This window comes from Liolophura sinensis, chromosome 8 (assembly GCF_032854445.1).
Source record: "Liolophura sinensis isolate JHLJ2023 chromosome 8, CUHK_Ljap_v2, whole genome shotgun sequence".
In the NCBI taxonomy this organism is placed as follows: Eukaryota; Metazoa; Mollusca; class Polyplacophora; order Chitonida; family Chitonidae; genus Liolophura; species Liolophura sinensis.
In genome coordinates this window covers 32,005,040-32,024,592 of record NC_088302.1, presented here as the reverse complement: position 1 = coordinate 32,024,592, position 19,553 = coordinate 32,005,040, and the positions used below count along the sequence as shown (strand labels likewise).

General features: G+C 38.6%; 1 protein-coding gene across 1 annotated transcript; it reads right to left on the bottom strand.

Annotated features, from left to right (window-relative positions):
* Positions 1 to 1,085: 1,085 nt before the first annotated feature.
* LOC135473170 (large ribosomal subunit protein uL22m-like) lies at positions 1,086 to 16,718 on the bottom strand. Its single transcript, XM_064753012.1, has 6 exons — positions 16,686 to 16,718; positions 11,817 to 11,859; positions 4,359 to 4,424; positions 3,675 to 3,752; positions 3,224 to 3,293; positions 1,086 to 2,185 (listed from the first exon to the last, which is right to left on the bottom strand). The coding sequence occupies exons 2-6, from the start codon at positions 11,829 to 11,831 to the stop codon at positions 1,968 to 1,970; spliced, it is 447 nt and encodes a 148-aa protein (XP_064609082.1). The 5' UTR covers positions 11,832 to 11,859; positions 16,686 to 16,718; the 3' UTR covers positions 1,086 to 1,967.
* Between the last annotated feature and the right edge of the window lie 2,835 nt (positions 16,719 to 19,553).

The window sequence follows — 19,553 nt, the reverse complement described above, 5'->3', positions numbered from 1 at the left end:
TAATACATTTAACATCGCTCGGTATGGCTGGTAATAGGTTAAAATATGCGTTAGGTGCTTGTTGCAGAAATTCAAGAGGAGATGTCATGGTTTCAGGGATAGTTTGTTTTAGATCTGATGCAGTGCTGAAATATTTGTGTAAGTTATTCGCTATGTATTGATCATCTAAGAGGTCGTTGCGTTCATCAGTAAAATTTGTTATGTCACTTAACAATTTTGTTGTTTATTTCGTTTTATGAGTTTGTTCCAAACTTTTCACGTTTTTTTTTGTCGTTACTTGCCTTTTACACTCATAGTATTCTTTCCTTGATCTTGATATTAATTTATTAAGTTTGTTTCTGAAAGTTCCATGGTGATTTCTTTTATCGGGATGAAGTAGTCGTTCATGATAAAGGTTATTTTTTGGCAGATATGGAACGAATAATGCCACGGGCAATCCATGTTTTTTTTTTATTCTGTGTTCTAGTGAGCGAAAGGGTGCAACTGGAAAATGCTCATCGTAAATGTTTGTAAGTAATAAGCGAAATGCAGATGGTGCTTCGCTTGTATCATCCTTTTCAAGGATCTCATCCCATCCCACTGAGTACTTCTACTCAACTGAATATGCTTGGCGTACAGATTCTGTATGTTTCGAAGAAACTGCATCTTCATATATATATGTACATTCACTTTTTTCATTTTTCAAGGACTTTTAACGATCCAATCTCCCGAGTTTTCCAGCAATTTCAAAGACAATTCAGTCTGAGGAAAAGCCTTTAGGTTGAGAGTAATGGATACTATTTTGGTAACTTATGTACCTTTCCATATTGAACATAATGCAATATGATAATGCATGTATGAGAAAACCAGTAATGCAATATCTAGGACTTTTCACGATCACAAAATATATCACCATTCCAACGACTTGGAAATCTTTTAACACAATTAAAGTACTTTCAAGAATTTCATGAACTGCGGATTTCCTTAGTATTTATTTGATAGGAATAGAAAATTTATCCATGGTGATGCGAAATATATTTGTGATGATATGGAAAATGTGTATACAACACCTTAAAGTAAAAATTTTTGTTTGAACATGTGATTTATTTTTCAATTTCGGGAATTACATCGCTTCATTCATTTTCATTCTAAAAATTTTGATGCCCCCTTTTGAGGGCAAAATTTTCAAACTGAGATCTTGACAGATTTAGCAGGGTGAAGGTCTGACCATGAAACACAGTACCGAGTATACCAATAAGCTGATGAAGATTGCAGTAGTTTTGACCTCTGCCATGATTCATGACCTTGACTGCTATTTTCAAGATACTCCTGTACAAACAATTCACACTTACATTCCACAAAATTTTTTTTAGCAACATTTCATCAACATATACTAATCTATGTAAAAGAAACTCCCATACAATGTTTGATGCACGATCGTGTTTGGTTTGGGTTTTGCGTAGGTTTCATACTTTGTTGGAATAGTCATATTATATCAGCACTATACGTGTGACATGTAGCAAGCCAGTTCAAATGCCAACACTCTGGTACATTTAGAGCTGGGTCACTATAACAGTGTGCTGTGAACACCAGGCATGACACCCCAATGAAATACAATGTACTTTGTATACAATGACTGGCTGAGTGGCTGGCCTACATGTATTCCATTATACCAAGCATTAAATCAAAATTTAACGCTAATTTTGAAGTCTTAAACATTCCCCCATTGCAGTGACATTCCATTAAATTGACTTTCAAGGTAGCATGAAAACAGCTACACATTAGCACTGGAAGACAACACCATCAGGCACAAACTCCACAAAGGAAATGATCGTCTGTTTTCACTGTCAACAGAAGCAACGTTTCTACAGATACTGTATCCACTCATGTCATAGACATACATCACTTCAGGTACCAATACGCCGATGGCTTGTCACGGGCGTACTTAACTAGAAAACCACCACTGTCATCATCAACCAACTGGCCAATCAGAGTGAGTAGAGGATGCGCCTAGCTCTCTGTTCTTTGAGGTACTCTTCCATCTGTTCATAGCCCGTCAGGGGTGGAGGGTAGTAGTGTTTGGGTGGGGTGCCTTCTCGCAGTCGCACAAAGTAATTACAGTACCGATAATGGATGGTTCCGTACCTAGGGCCTCTGTGTTTTCGCAAACCTTTGATGACGATAGATTTTCCACTGAATGAGCTCTCTGTGAGAAAAGATTGATCCACTGATTGATTGAATGACTGATTGTTCATTGCCATTTACAAGAATATTTCTTTTACATGAATAGGGACTGATCAATATTGCCACGTGGGGTTATGAGCTGAGTATGTGGGTCAGCTTTAATTCCTCAGGCACCAGCACTATCAGTTTACTGTGCTAAAATAGTGACTCATCTCAAATAAGGATTTTTATTTTAATACTTAGAGTTACATTACATCATCACAACAAAAAACTGTTAAATTATTGTTTAAGTTCAAAGTTCAGTGGTAACATCTCAACTTAGTATCAAGGCATCATTCTTTTGTAGACTAAAAAAAAAATTTTACTTTTTGTGAAGCCCTGAAATTAGTTTTGCTTCTGTCAACAAAATCAACTTAAAAACAGGCATAATTTGCACTGAAAGCTGCTCTTTTATTTGCGAAAAGGTTGAGGAATTAGGGTGTCTGGTTTGAGTCTAAGACAACTTTTTGATACTGGGGCCTGCAGTGAGTGTAAGCTACTGCAGTGCCTGCGTACTGGAAAAGAAAGCCAACAATTACGCTTGATTTGATCATCACTACTAGTGGTGAAACCACTGGAAATTATTTCTGTGTCTCTGACCAATACTTTCGCATACAGCTTTTTAAAAGATTTTTGAAATATTTTGTTATCCAATAAGTCACGAAGAACAGCACAAAAGAAAAATTTTTCTTGAAGTGAACCTTCACCAACTGACATAAAGCTGAATCAGCAAAGAGCTTGTATTTCATAAATCATACTGATGTAACCCACAGAAAACCTTGAACAGAAACAGCCTCAAAAAGTCTGGTTTGTTGTTTTTTTTTTCGTCCATGTTCCATTCATAAAAGCAAATTTAAGAATACAATATCTTCAGATGGTACAAATATGGCTGACCAGAAATCTACAACAGTTTTGATTTACTGATTTATTAGATTAGTGTTTTCTGCTGTACTCAAGGATATTACGAACAGTTTTGAGGATAATCAATACTTCATACATGTATTCTGTAAGACACACTTACCAACCCAGAGATTTGATTTGAATTCCACATTATGATCTCTGACTGCAATTTCCTGAGCTTCTTCTAAAACCTACAATAAAGAAATAAACACAGCTCTATAGAGAACCTTCTGATGAATATGATAATACAGAAACTGACAATTTTTCCTACAAAGTCAATCATACTGATTCCCTGTATGTTACTACAGCACATGTTTTTTCTTTGCAGCACTGAAGTGGATTATTTGATAAAGGCATTAAAAAGGTAAAAATCTTCAAACAAAGATCCTGGATTACATTACCTTGCTCTGACTTCAACCCAAGGAGCTACTGATTTGCATATACTCATGGAAAAAAAAACAACTTCATTTTAAATTTCTTGGAATTGCCTCAAATTTGCTTAATCATATACCTCAACTTATTCTGAAAATTCTGCTATCAAAGTACTTGAGGAATGATACTACATCAATTACCTCTCTGACCACAGCCGATCCCTTCCTCTTGTAGAACGACACTTGTTTGATGGCTTCATCTATTGACATTCCTCTAATCTAACAAGTGAAAGGGAAAAACATACAGACATCTCTAAAGTTGAAGTCAGACATTTTCTGAACATGCTATACTATTTAAAAAAGGGAAAACAGCATGAAAAATTAGCATGTATTGTACTGTCATGACCTTTCAACAAAAATACCCAATTTTGTCTGGTTCTTAATATTGCTGATAATGCAACATTTTGTTTGCCTTTTAACATTGCTGATATACCCAACCTTTTGTCTGCCTCTTAACATTGCTGATATACCCAACCTTTTGTCTGGCTCTTCACATTGCTGATATATCCAACCTTTTGTCTGGCTCTTCACAGTGCTGATATATACCACATTTTGTCTGGGTCTTAACACTGCTGATATTGACAACATTTTGTCTGTTTCATAACATTGCTGATATGGGGGCCACATTCTGTCTGGCTCTTAACATTGCTGATATGGACAACATTTTGTCTGTCTCATAAAATTGCTGATATATACCACATTTTGTACGGTTCTTCTACCACACCTTGTCTGGCTCATTACATTGCTAAAATACAGTATACCACACCTTGTCTGCCTCATTACCACTGCTGAAATACAGTATATCACATTTTGTCCGGTTCTTACCATTGCTGCGATATACCACATTTTGTCTGGACTGTACTTTATCTTTGTTCTCATATGACACACTTCCTGCAACGACACCGAAACAAAATTTTTATTTATATGCAGAGCTATGATGTCACTCTAAAATCAACATATCAAGATATGTATCACATGTGTATGAGTAAAAATATACCACCTTGTTCATGTTTACAATATTATATCTGTTTATCACAGGAGAGAAATCTTAACAGACATCATTTGTGATGAAAAATATTTCTTTTATACGATTGTATCCTTGGTTAAAGAAGCTGGAGTGTCTGGAGAAAACCAGAAGCCTTTGGCAAACAAATGACCAACTTTCCTAACATGATGTGATTCATCTATACAGCGAGTTCTATTTGTTTACAATAATATACCTGTGCGTAGATAGCAAATGATTTTCATGGGAACTTCAATGCAAACATTAAGGCTAGGACTTAACTCACACACGGAGTGTGGGGCGGTTCAAACGGAATATATAAATGCTATGGCTAAGATCTGCCCCCACACAGATGTCTGTTGAGTTGGGATTGAGGGTGAACTGCTTTGTGTTTCACTTGAAACAAAGTTATCAGAGCAACATACAATGTACATGATAATAATTTTGTTACATTTTTCCACAATTTATACACTTGTAAAACAAAACAAAAAAACAATTTGTTGCTTATTTTTGGCCAAAAAATCAACAGCACAATGTGGACAGTATATGATGTGATCAAAATCCCATGGCCTGTTCCCTTTGTCTTTTAGAACACCATGGCATTTGAACTGGCCAAGGCTCATTCATCTCAACTTCAACAACAGTGAAAAATGCTAGATTTTTGAAATATGAAATGACGGGCAGCTGCACTATCAATGACGTTGTAACATTCTAAAGATAAGGAACGGTATGTAACAGACATTTTCTCCACAAACATTACATTGGGTAATTGTAAACATTTATATTAAAAATACTGAAACAACTATTTTCACAAACAAAACTTCCACAATCTTATACAATAACAAGAGAGGTCTGCTTACCACAACTTTGGCAAAAATGACTAAAAAACGGCACATAATCTTTAAAGGAATGAAACATTTATTTGAAGGGGAAAAACTCAAAGACCCTCTATAACTATACATGAATAAAAGTAATTGTATAGAATGCACTAGAAGAAGAGTTGCTGAAGCTTTACAGGAATGATTTTTTTGTCACTGGGGACCTCATGGCTCGTCTGATGACAGTGTCACTCAGATTGGATCATGAATGAAAATAACTATGGCAACCAACTGTCAATTAACTGAAATTTGTCTCGGGAGAGCTGACAATAGTTTCCTAATTGAATGTTAATAATTGATTTGGGCTGCTGGCACAGCCTAATTTGGGTAATGAATCTTGTCTTATTGCCATGGCAACCAGATATCAAAATGATGGGCCAGGTGACACCTTCACACCTACAGTGTGACTATATAATAGAATGACCCACGATGCTATATTGGTACATGACTTCCAACCATCGCCCATGTAACAACAGACTCTTCAGCTGTCCACTCAAGCTAACATATGCCTATATACCCCTTTGCATCATGAGAAGGTCAGTTCCATTTACATGGTGTTTCACTGATTTCTCAACTACTGTCATGACTGTACCTAATCTGTGGTCACACTCTGAACTTACTGGGTACAAAACAAACTATCAAATAAAAAATTCATAAAAACTGGCAGAAGAATTAGAGACTTTCATTTCAATAAAAGCCCCATGACTTTTCACATTTATATACATGTACATGCATATTACAGCATAGATTTTCACATGAGAATAACAACACATTCAGATAATACCTGTTGCCAGTGTGGTCAACAACACTGTGGGGGAGTTCATGCACAACTGTACCACACAGGTCTTTGATATGCAAATCCGCCAACTGCATTTGGTAAACCATATACCATGGGTGGCAACTGCAACCCTGTGAATGGCTCAGGAATGTTCAGCTATGAGGTAAAAAACTTCGATATGCAAATCTCTACGGACAACTGGCTATCTTTGTACTCTGGGTGGCCACTGCAACCCTATAATTTGCCAAAAATTGTAACCAAACTGGACACACTGACACAGCCACTGCAACCATCACTGCCATCACCACTGCCAATATCCCCTTCTCACAATACCTGTCCTTTAAAGACTTCGTACAGGCGAGCTAAAAATGTAAACTGAAGGATAATCAACTTTTGCACTAATATCCCTCTCCACTTAATGTTTTGTTTTTTATTCCATTGTAAACTTCTCCAACAAAACAAAAAAGATGAAGAATGATACAAATTGTGGAGTAAATCCATTACCAGCTGCTTTTATGTTATCAAATGTCTGCAGCCATTAAAGCAGAAGGCTCAAGCAGGCCCACTGACACTGGATGAACTTTGAGCCATGTATCTACAGCCATTTAAGTTTCTGAAAACTGTCTGGGCACCCAAATAGTTGGCATACGTGCCCAGACTGATCCATCTGTACCAAAAGTAGCAATAGTTTAACAAAAATATATGATGGTTCACCGACAAAAGTTTGGTTTTCATATGAATTTCTTTCATTAATAGGCTTAAACTGAAAACATCATTATAGAAATACGATTTTAATAAAATGTCTTTTAGCACTGTTAAAATGCTACCTTTAAAGTTTGGGATTAAAATTTTAATTTTTTTTTTCTAGATACGGCTCAGAAAGTACATTTGCTAAACCACTAATAGCCATAAGCAAATCTTAAATCCTTTGACATTTTCATAAAGTCATTTGGCTTCAAAGGATTTATTTAGTTCAGTTCTTTGTTGTTCTACAGGGATTAATTCATTCTGTATCAAAGCTCTCATATCTTTAAAGCCAAAATACAGAGAGGGTAACAATAAAAAAGGGTAACATTTTAAACCTAAGGCCTTGTGTTAGCATGAAAGACAAGCATTTCACAAAATACACAGCTCAAACACACTGAAGTCAGCCACAAAAGGATGGCTATTTTTAACTTGACAAACAGGGTTACTGCAAACCATACTGAGTGTTTCAAACACTTTACTATCACAAGAGACATTTCCAATATTTTACTAATCGGGCTAATGGAGTTGGATATCACTCATTGTTCGTGCGATCTTCCTGCCATCAGAAGTCAATATCACACTAATGGGGTTGTTCAATCCATCTTCATTGTTTAGTGAAGATGCAATCTTTCTGTCAGTCACAGTTAGTGACGTGCCCAAGGGGCGACGGTTTTCCACTTAATACATGCATGTAACGATGGCATAGAAGCACACAATGTTTGAGAGCTGATCATAGTCCGTGCTCCCTTTCACAAAAACTAAAAAAATACCTTTTTTTCTGAAAATGTTATCGTAGCCCATGATGCTGTCATTTACAGGTACAAGCAAACTGTTTTACAAAAGCTATGTGAAATTAGCAATGATCTGTCCCACATCAACAGGGAAGTCTGATTTCGACCCCGATGTTGTGAAAGGTAAACACGGTCCTATTGTAATATCATATGACGTGCGAACAATCCGGGCAAACTTTGTTGACATAAAATTCACGGATCACCTATGTCACCATGCTCCCGAGGAACAAATGACCACTCTTTCCTTTAGGAGGTACAAATGACACTCTTTCCTTTAGGAGGTACAAATGACGCTCTTTCCTTTAGGAGGTACAAATGACACTCTTTCCTTTAGGAGGTACAAATGACACTCTTTCCTTTAGGAGGAACAAATGACACTCTTTCCTTTAGGAGGTACAAATGACACTCTTTCCTTTAGGAGGTACAAATGACACTCTTTCCTTTAGGAAGTTCACAATCATTCTGACAGCTCTTCAATTTTATCTATCATTGATCTACCCCAAATTACTTTTCGTGAAACTTTTTCAGGTACCTATGTTATCGTAAGTGAGATTGTAAACAGTTACCTTATATATTTTTGACAAATCACATAAAAACAGTTAAAACTTTTTGGACCTTTAGCAATAAAAGAGTTCGAATTGGAAACTCCCTGTTGTGCTTTGATCGTTTCTGTATGGCTTACCGCTGTCTCTTTGGTTCTCCGGCTTCTTGTGGGGGTAAACCACCTCATTGTATTTGGTCCATTTTTTGGGGACTTTGTCGAGTTTTTGGGCTGGCAATGCTGTAGATGTGTGAAATCCGGGCACCCACCACTATCCTTAAAGAGGGTTCCAGTGATTTTCTACAAGTTCAACCGTTACAACAATAACAGTAAAAGAAAGCTAAAATATGAAGTAATGTCCATTATACAGACAACTGAAAACTATGCTTAAAAATACTTTCATTTATCTTTTCAGATTTTTTTAAGAGTCTTGAAAGGCATTCAATATTTGAATATTGTGGTGGGCTGTGTGAACCATACTGATGGTATCTAGGCACTCTGATGTCACATCACCGTTTTTTTATGATGTTCACCAGAAGGGAGCATTTTTCGGATCATTATTTCACTAATCTTTAACTCTTGGCAAAAAGATTTATTCCAACATTCAGTGTCGTGATTGAAAAAACTTTTTGTGACATCAGAGTTCCTAAACTCTGATCGTATGGTCAACAAAGCCCACTTCAGAATTTAGAGTTTTGAGTTCAAACTCTTCTCTCATAAAGATAGAAAAAGTCCAACTGTATCATGTGACCTGTCAAAAATGTTAGGCAACTACTTTTGATTACATCTACTATAACATGGGCACCCCCAAAAAAAGAGTCATAAAAAGTAACTTGAACTAGACGAATGGTGGAGAAAATTGAGGTGATTTGTGAACTTGAGAAGTTCCTAAGGAAACGAGCTGTCATTTGTGCCTCTGTGACAGAGTCAGACAGGTGATCAATAAATTAATGTCAACAAAGGTTGCCTAACACTTTTAACAAGTCACATGACACAGTAGGACTGTTTTTACCTTTGACGGCAAAAGAGTTCCAACTGTAAGTACACACCACCATAAGGAGATTAAATGATACCATTGGATACCTTTTCTTATAGATCCATTTCAAGCATAGTGCAATATGATATTTAACATACAAAAACCCGATTTTATGTCTTGAAAACCTTGTAACAAAATTCAAACTTTCTAGGACCCTGTGATTGTTCAAACCTTTATGAGCCGTATCAAAATTTTAAGTCTCTGAGATAAAGCATGATGGTTTACGAGAGAGAGAGAGAGTGAGTGAGTGCTTGAGGTTTAACGTCGTTCTTAACAATTTTTCAGTCATATGACGACGAAGGAATCCTTAGACTGCATATAATGTGCCTCCTTGTTGCAGGGCGGATTTCCACCGCTCTTTTATCTAGTGCTGCTTCACTGAGACGACTTACCGAAGGCAAGTAAGGCGCCCTGCCCAAGCCATTATACTGATACGGGTCAACCAGTCGTTGAACTATTCAACTTCAAGCTGAACACCAAGTGAGGAAATTGCAACTTCCTTTTTTAAGGTCTTATTTTTGACTCGACCCAGGATGTACCCTGGATCTACCGCTCCTGAAACAGACGCTTTACCAACTGTGCTATTTAGGCTGGAATTTTGGAGAGACAACAGCGGCCAGCACTATGGTGGGAGGAAACTGGGCAGTGCCTGGGGGAAACACATGACCATCCGCAGGTTGCTGTAGGACAGGAGAGAAAGCCAGCATGAGCTGTACTTGAACTCACGGTGACAGCATTGGTGAGAGTCTTCTGAGTCACTGTGCTGCACAAGCATACTAGCCTCTTGAGCACACAGGCAACTAACTCTCATATTAAAAAGACATGAATTCACTGTAGGGAGAGAGTGCTTAGGGTTTAACGTTGTACTTAACAATGTTTCAGTCATATGACGACGAAGGGGTCCTTAGAGTGCATGTAATGTGCCTCCTTGTCGCAGGACGGATTTCCACCGCTCTTTTGTCTAGTGCCGCTTCACTGAGACGACTTACCGAAGGCAAGTAAGCCGCCCCGCCCGAGCCATTATGCCGGTATGGGTCAACCAGTCACTGCCTTTCTCCTTAATGCTGAACACCAAGTGAGGAAGCCACAACTTCCATTTTTAAAGTCTTTGGTGTGACCCGACCCAGAATTGACCCTGGATTTACTGCCCCCGAAGCAGACGCTCTACCAATGGAGCCACTGGGACCGGTGATTTCACTGCAGCAACTCTTCCCTAGTGCACATTCTAACAGTCTCCAGCTCAAATCTGGTTAATTCCTACCACCTTTTGCTCCACCTTCTCTTTTCCGTTATCATGATCTCTCTAGACTTCAGGCTACCAGAAAAAAATACCAGTACTGCATGGACCCAGGCAATGCTGTTGGATAACAGCTTTAATTCATTTATTTAATTGATTGTTTCTTACTGCCATCCTCAAGACTTTTCCACTTATTATCATACAATGGTCGTCAATTTTACGGATGGCAGAAAACAGCCAACCTTTGGTAAGCTAATGAGAAACTTTTCCACTTGGCATTAAAATATGCACCCATATTGATGGAAGACACACGGTCTTCAACAAATGGCCACACGAGCGATGCCGACCATACAGTTACCCAGACCTCACAAATACTGAGAGTAGGGGTATCTACAAATTCCCTGACCAAGGCAGATGATTAAATGACAAGTATCTTAGCCGTATGGCCATGACCTGCCAGACAAATATAATACAACAGAAAATCCGAATACTATGAGAAGAATACACATGCTTGGTTTTGACTAGAACAGCACTAACAAATTCTACATAGATTCAACAGAGCCCGACTTCTATCCTTCAAAGGCTTTTGAAATCAGTTGATTCACTTTCTTTGTTACTTTGCTTTTTTGCTTGAAAACTGCTTTATACTGTTCCAAAGTATATCTTTTCTTTAAGGCTGGGTGGAGCAGGAACTGATTCTACAAAGACAGATTACAAACTAAGCCTTCTTCCAGAAATTGATTTCAGCGCTCATCTAATTAATAGGACGGCTGGTATGAATTATGATTTTAGCTTAGAACTTCAAAGTGTTGAACTCAATCCCTTAGGATCCTGTCACTGTTCACTTAGAACGTCTGGTTCCCACGGTAACAATACAATTCATCAATATCTTTGAAAGCATTTTATTTTTCAAATATTTATCTGCTTCAGATTTGTTCCTAGCCATGAGATGAAAGAAAACAAAAACATCAATAGAATCTCTTTCCGAGGTTTACCAAATTTTCCCATTATTACAATGCATGTACCTTGAATGATAAAGTAAAATAGCATGTTCTACAGACTTCAAAGACACTGATTCATAACCCAAGGAAAGAAGTCATATATAATGAAAATGAAATGGGGCAAATTACCATGGTAACATAAACTCTAAAAACAATGCTCATGCAACACAGAAAATCGTTTATTGTATTCTGTTTAAAATACCGTCTTTAAGTTGAAAATAAATGAGGAATGGATAACAAAGTTGACAATGTTAATGGCTTCCAAACTTACCTGGAGGGCAAACATTCCGTCAGACTACGAGCCAGACACAGACCTACAAGAGACAATAGATTTATTAATCTTATAGTTGCTAAAAGATGACATGACCATGAGGACTGACCACACACTGCATGAATTTCATCTATATCATGATAATACATGCATTTCCTTTCAAAATGATGGTCTTTCACTACACATCTGTCAGGGACGTAAACCTACACATTTGTCAGGGACCTAAACCTACACCTTTGTCAGGGACGTAAACCTACACGTTTGTCAAGGACCTAAACCTACACATTGTCAAGGACCTAAACCTACACATTTGTCAGGGACATAAACCTACACACTTGTCAGGGACCTAAACCTACACATTTGTCAAGGACCTAAACCTACACATTGTCAAGGACCTAAACCTACACGTTTGTCAGGGACCTAAACCTACACATTGTCAAGGACCTAAACCTATACATTTGTCAGGAACCTAAACCTACATATTGTCAGGGACCTAAACCTACACATTTGTCAAGAACCTAAACCTACACATTTGTCAGGGACGTACACCTACACATTTGTCAGGGACCTAAACCTACACATTGTCAAGGACCTAAACCTACACATTTGTCAGGGACCTAAACCTACACATTGTCAGGGACGTAAACCTACACCTTTGTCAAGGACCTAAATCTACACACTGTCAAGGACCTAAACCTACACATTTGTCAGGGACAGTCAGGCACCTAAAACATTGTCAAGGACCTAAACCTACACATTGTCAGGGACCTAAACCTGCACATTTGTCAGGGACCTAAACCTACACATTGTCAAGGACATAAACCTTAACATTGTCAGGGACGTAAACCTACACCTTTGTCAAGGACATAAACCTTAACATTGTCAGGGACCTAAACCTACACCTTTGTCAAGGACCTAAACCTACACATTGTCAAGGACCTAAACCCACACATTTGTCAGGGACCTAAACCTACACATTGTCAGGGACATAAACCTACACATTTGTCAGGGACGTAAACCTACACATTTGTCAAGAACGTAAACCTACACATTTGTCATGGACCTAAACCTACACATTGTCAGGGACCTAAACCTACACATTTGTCAAGGACATAAACCTACACATTGTCAGGGACATAAACCTGCACATTTGTCAAGGGCATAAACCTACACATTGTCAGGGACGTAAACCTACACCTTTGTCAAGGACCTAAATCTACACATTGTCAAGGACCTAAACCTACACATTTGTCAGGGACAGTCAGGCACCTAAAACATTGTCAGGGACATAAACGTACACATTTGTCAGGGACCTAAACCTACACATTGTCAGGGACGTAAACCTACACCTTTGTCAAGGACCTAAACCTACACATTGTCAGGGATGTAAACCTACACATTTGTCAGGGACCTAAACCTACACATTGTCAAGGACCTAAACCTACACATTGTCAGGGACGTAGACTTACACATTTGTCAGGGACGTAAACCTACACATTTGTCAGGGACATAAACCTACACATTTGTCAGGGACGTAAACCTACACATTGTCAGGGACGTAAACCTACACATTTATCAGGGACCTAAACCTACACATTGTCACGGACCTAAACCTTCACATTTGTCAAGGACCTAAACCTACACATTTGTCAGGGACCTAAACCTACACATTTATCAGGGACATAAACCTACACATTGTCAGGGACCTAAACCTACACATTGTCAGGAACCTAAACCTACACATTTGTCAGGGACCTAAACCTACACATTGTCAGGGACCTAAACCTACACCTTTGTCAAGGACCTAAACCTACACATTGTCAAGGACCTAAACCTACACAAGGACCTAAACCTACACATTGTCAAGGACCTAAACCTACACATTGTCAGGGACCTAAACCTACACATTGTCAAGGACCTAAATCAACACATTGTCAAGGACCTAAATCTACACATTTGTCAGGGACATAAACCTACACATTGTCAGGGACCTAAACCTACACATTGTCAGGGACATAAACCTACACATTGTCAGGGACCTAAACCTACACCTTTGTCAAGGACCTAAACCTACACATTGTCAAGGACCTAAACCTACACATTGTCAGGGACATAAACCTACACATTGTCAGGGATGTAAACCTACACATTGTCAGGGACCTAAACCTACACATTTGTCAGGAACCTTAACCTACACATTGTCAGGGACCTAAACCTACACATTTGTCAGGGACCTAAACCTACACATTTGTCAGGGACCTAAACCTACACATGGTCAGACACCTAAACCTACACATTTGTCAGGGACAGAAACCTACACCTAGTCAGGGACAGAAACCTACACATTGTCAAGGACCTAAACCTACACATTTGTCAAGGACCTAAACCTACACATTGTCAAGGACCTAAACCTACACATTGTTAGGGACCTAAACCTACACATCTGTCAGGTGCCTACTACAAACCATCAGGCACCTAAAACTGCACACTTCCAGGGACCTAAAACTGAAAACTAACTGCCACAAACCTTAAACTGCACACTGCCCCAAACCTTAAATTGCACACTGCCACAAACCTTAAACTGCACACTACCACAAACCTTAAACTGCACACTGCCACAAACCTAAAACTGCACACTGCCACAAACCTAAAACTGCACACTGCCACAAACCTTAAACTGCACACTGCCACAAACCTAAAACTCCACACTGCCACAAACCTACAACTCCACACTGCCACAAACCTAAAACTGCACACTTCCACAAACCTTAAACTGCACACTTCCACAAACCTAAAACTACACACTTCCACAAACCTAAAACTACACACTGCCACAAACCTAAAACTCCACAATGCCACAAACCTAAAACTCCACACTGCCACAAACCTGAAACTACACACTGCCACAAACCTAAAACTCCACACTGCCACAAACCTAAAACTCCACACTGCCACAAACCTAAAACTACACACTGCCAAAACCTAAAACTACACACAGTCATTTCTAACTTCTGTCAAAAATTTGGGACAAGGATTTAAGTGATTTAGTAATGTAGGAACTTAAGCACACAACTTTGAATCTCTGTGGCCATAACCTATGTATTATATTGAGGTAGAAATTTATTACCTAAAGTAAAAAACTTGTGCTTTGTGCAATTGGCCTTTGATACTGCACAGCACCTAGTTCCACAATGCCAGGTACCTGGCCTGAAAAAGACAGTCACACAGAATTACTACCTTTGAGTCTACCATCTAAATTTTAGATTTCAATGTAAAAGTGTTCTGCATGGTCATATAGGTACTTGGTCTCAATAAAGGGAGATAACTCTAGTCCAATGTCTGTCTATCTCTGCACATATCACACCATCCACAAATACTCAAGGGTTGGAATCAACACAAAGGGTAAGGAATGCAAAGCTTTTGATTACACATTTTTCATGACAATAAAGAGCCAAATTATGCATAGCACCCAAATTAGCCATCCCTAACAGATGATGAGTTAATGACGAGATCAACTGTGTTAATCCATTTAATGATGTTCAAATGACCAACCCTGTGCCTTTAAATGTTGGGTGTGCCCATATTAAGGATGAAAATTATCACACAGCATGCCCCTAAATTAACATAAATCCGGAGCCCTGAGAATGTGAGCACTGACAAGTTGACACAGTTATCTAGCTGTTTAGGGGCCACCGTGGCTCAGTCGGTGAGTTCAAGACCAGCTCATGTTGGCTTCCTCTCCGGCCGTACGTGGGAAGGTCTGCCAGCAACATGCGGATGGTCGTGGGTTTCCACCCACCATAATGCTGGCCGCCGTCGTATAAGTGAAATATTCTTGAGTACGGCGTAAAACACCAATCAAAATCAAATCAAATCAAATCTAGCTGTTTATGTTATTGCTTGTCACTCAGTGAACAGGCTGGGATAGGGCTTACAAATTTACTGGTCAACCTACATGCAGCATCAGTATAGTGTCACTGTGACTGGGTAGGGTGACAGGAAACTGAGAGATCGGGGTTACTCAAGGCCTGTAGCAACTGAATTTTTTTAACCCAGTCCAGGATATTGGGCCAAACTTGCATATTTCTGGATAATCTGAAATGTGCTTTTTTTTTAATGTGTTGCTTCCACTGACGATGGTCACTTAATTTCATAATGTATGTGTGACTGACCCATCTCAAATTCCTGTCCAGTCTGTCATTCTAGTCTTTATTCTCTGGTCTTCAGACCTTTTTGCGTGGTAGATTTGACAGGAAACCATGTGAGCATGTGAAGGTGAAGGTGAAGGTATGGGACGATGTGACTAAAAACGCTGTTAAAGCATCACGGGCCCCCAATGGCATATGGCCATGGCATTGTTGTGCTCATGTGCGTCAGTTCTTACAGTGCAAATGTTTATACTTGGCTAGGCTTGTGATTACACCATTCGCATTAGATACACGTGTTTGCATGTACAAAGGGATTAGTAAAGTTGAGACTGCTGTCGAGTGGCAGAGTGACGTCAGGTTTGTAAAATGAACACCTGAAAAACGTCAGCAACTTTGTTTTTACATCAGTGGCTCCTTCCCTATCTATCTGACAACTAGCTATATAGCTACCCATCAATTATTTTCTTTTCTTTGAGAGTAGTTTTACGCTGTACTCAAGAATATTTACACCACGGCGACCAGCATTATCAATTAATGGTGGGAGGAAACCGGGCAGAGCTCCGGGAAGAAACCGTGCAGAGCTCTGGAGGAAACCCACAGCGAAGTCTTCTGATCTGACGAAGAGCTCATAACATCGCAAAAGTTGTGCTTATCACACCATGTCATTCTAAAGTATAGTAAAGGACTAAATAAGTCGTAATCACGATTACCGGTAACTTACAGTTTCGCAGCAAGACCATGCTGTAACTATTCGGCCATTACACGCTACAATCTGATAAAACATTCATCTGGGCGAAATATATCTTTAATGATACAACCAGTATCAATGACGTCATGAGTTATTGTGTACACTCGTACATTTCCCATTAAGCATCGACAGCAAACAATATAATGCTTCTACCCATCAATGCATCTCTTTACTGGGAGACTCTATGGAGCGCCATGCCGGGATTTGTCGTCACTTTTTTGTAACACCCATGTAAAGCTACCACTTCCTGTATAGATCAGTCTGGATGGTCTTATGCCTTAAACTTACGTGGCTGGTGCTCTTTTCTGATTTATAGCCTTAGGCCTATACATCAGCAGTGATTTCAGTCCATGTTTGTAGCTCAGACAGGAAACTGTGATTTCCTTAATTTGAACGTTAATATTCATTTTTAGATACAAAGAGCATCCGCGAACTATGAATAAAATTGAAGAATATGCTGCAGAACCCATACAAGGCTTTCTAGTAGACTGGATTGGATTTTCTCCAGGTTCTGTATTGGTTTCATTTACCCATAAAACTGACTGACACCATGTAAGTGAGCAATTTTCATGTACGGCCTAAAAAACAATGGCATAGTTTGTCAAAGAGAAATTAACAAGAGGTGCCGCATAAATTTACTGCATGTGCAGAATATATGCATTTAACTAAAGAGTTGATACATTGTAACCTCTGACGATGCTAACCATGTGGAATAGACCATAGATACATATGTACACTTCAAAAATGATTTATTATTACAGTTAGAAAAACCTGTAATATATAATTATTTGTTATTTGGTTTCAAAATCTGTAATATTTATGACTCATAAACAAAATTAAACGAATAAATAATAACTAATTAAAATAATAAAAAAGGAAATAGGAAGTAGGAGATGAAAACAAGTTTGTAATAAAATGAAATACATGTATAGGCATGTTATTTATACTGGTTATATAATGGGCGTATTTGAATTATTTATTTATTTGGTTGGAGTTTTAAGCTGTGCCGAAGGGTGTTGGACGAAGACAATGGCCAGAATTATTACGGGAGAATCTGGTACATTTGTCTTAAATTATATTGAAATTCAGTTAGGATTTTATTATAAAACCATCTGTAATCCAAATATTCAGTTCAAAGACATAAGACAAAACTTAAACTTATTATGAAGGTCTATACATGTAAAAATGCCGATAATAAAATCTCTTTATGAACCATTTTTATTTTCCTGCCTGAAATATATTATCAGATGTCATTTACACTTGCTGCACCATGCATTTTTCGTCTCTGCGTCTTTCGGATAACTGTAAACTCATTTTATCAGTCGAGTAAGATGTAGTTAAAATAAATTGCTAATGAAATATTAGGTCATATAACACGACATAGTGAAAGTAACTAAACAATTCGATTTTTGTACCATTTTTTGTGCCTATGGCCTCTGATGAGATGAGAGGTCTATGTAGGCCTACGCCTTATGGTGTAGATTGTGCTGTGTACTGCCTTTACGTTAACAATAAATAAATATATAAGACGAGCAGTTAGTTTTAAATAAATAAATAAATAAATAAATAAATAAATAAATAAGACGAGCAGTTAGTTTGTGACTAATAAGTACTGAGTAATATATCTAGTAAAACTTTCCATTCCAAAAGCATCAATTTACATCCAACTCAAGTCATGTGAAACTGAATCTCCGTTGCAAACTGAGCCGATTGCTGATTTCCACGTAATTGCTAGGATACCTTTGGCATCGGGTTCTTACGACAACTTCGACTAAAAGTGGCCTAGAAAAAAAACGCAGTTTAAAAGATTAATGGTGATTGTGTGTCACTCGGTGGTGAAAATCCTAAGCGTGCAGTGCTGATAATTTTTAGATCCTGGTGCGGATGACACTTTCTTGTTGTTTTCCCCATAATTCTTCCAACATGGCATCTATTATAAAAACCGGAAGTTAGGCGGCCACTTTTACGATGTTTCACGAATACGACGTGCAAATGAATTTAAAGGAGAAGAAAACTTTAAAAAATGACACTATAGGCTGAAAAGAGCACATTTCTTTCTATCGTGTGGTGCCTGCTGCATAATTTTGCGATTTTTCCTCGCCATACACGTAAAGCCTGAAAACAGCAAAGCTGATATAAATCGCTGAGTGCTTCGCGTCCTCCATCTTTAACACCCTGTAATTTATGCTGGGGGTGTGTTGCCTCTCAACCAATGAGAGTCGTTAAAACTGCCGGCTTGTTCGTGTAAACTCGGAGCCTACGACCAACATTCCGGTTTCCCTATCATCAAGCTGAAAACGAACTGTACTGTTCTCTACCTTCTGGGAAGCCGGAAATGTACGAACTGCACTTTGGCGGTTTCCAACGCCAATTCTCCTTCTAACACAGAGGACTTCAGGACTAGTTCTTAGGCAAAATGGGGTCGCCTACAGCGGATTTTGGTGCTGGCTTTATTTACAATTTATCAACTTCAGGTACATATTAGAATATTTTGTGACATGCACCCACGAGGAAAAGCATACTCTTTTCAATGGTATTTGATTGATATTTAAATTTTCTTCTCCTTTAACTTACATGTTACCTACAGGCCTCTCTTGGCTCGGCTCGGCCTTCAGCCTCGCCTCACTACATTTGGTATAAACAATCGTTTTAATATGAAATAGGTGAGGCCTAAAACCGTAGGCCAACGTAGTGTGTATATTCTGTAAGACGGATCGGAAGCTAGAGACCACGTTATCTCCTTAGCAACAAACGGCGTGGGTGAAGAAAACTTCCCAAGCTCCCAACTTTATTGCATAGAAAAACGCCTATTTTTGAATCGCAGTCCACGATCTTGTATCT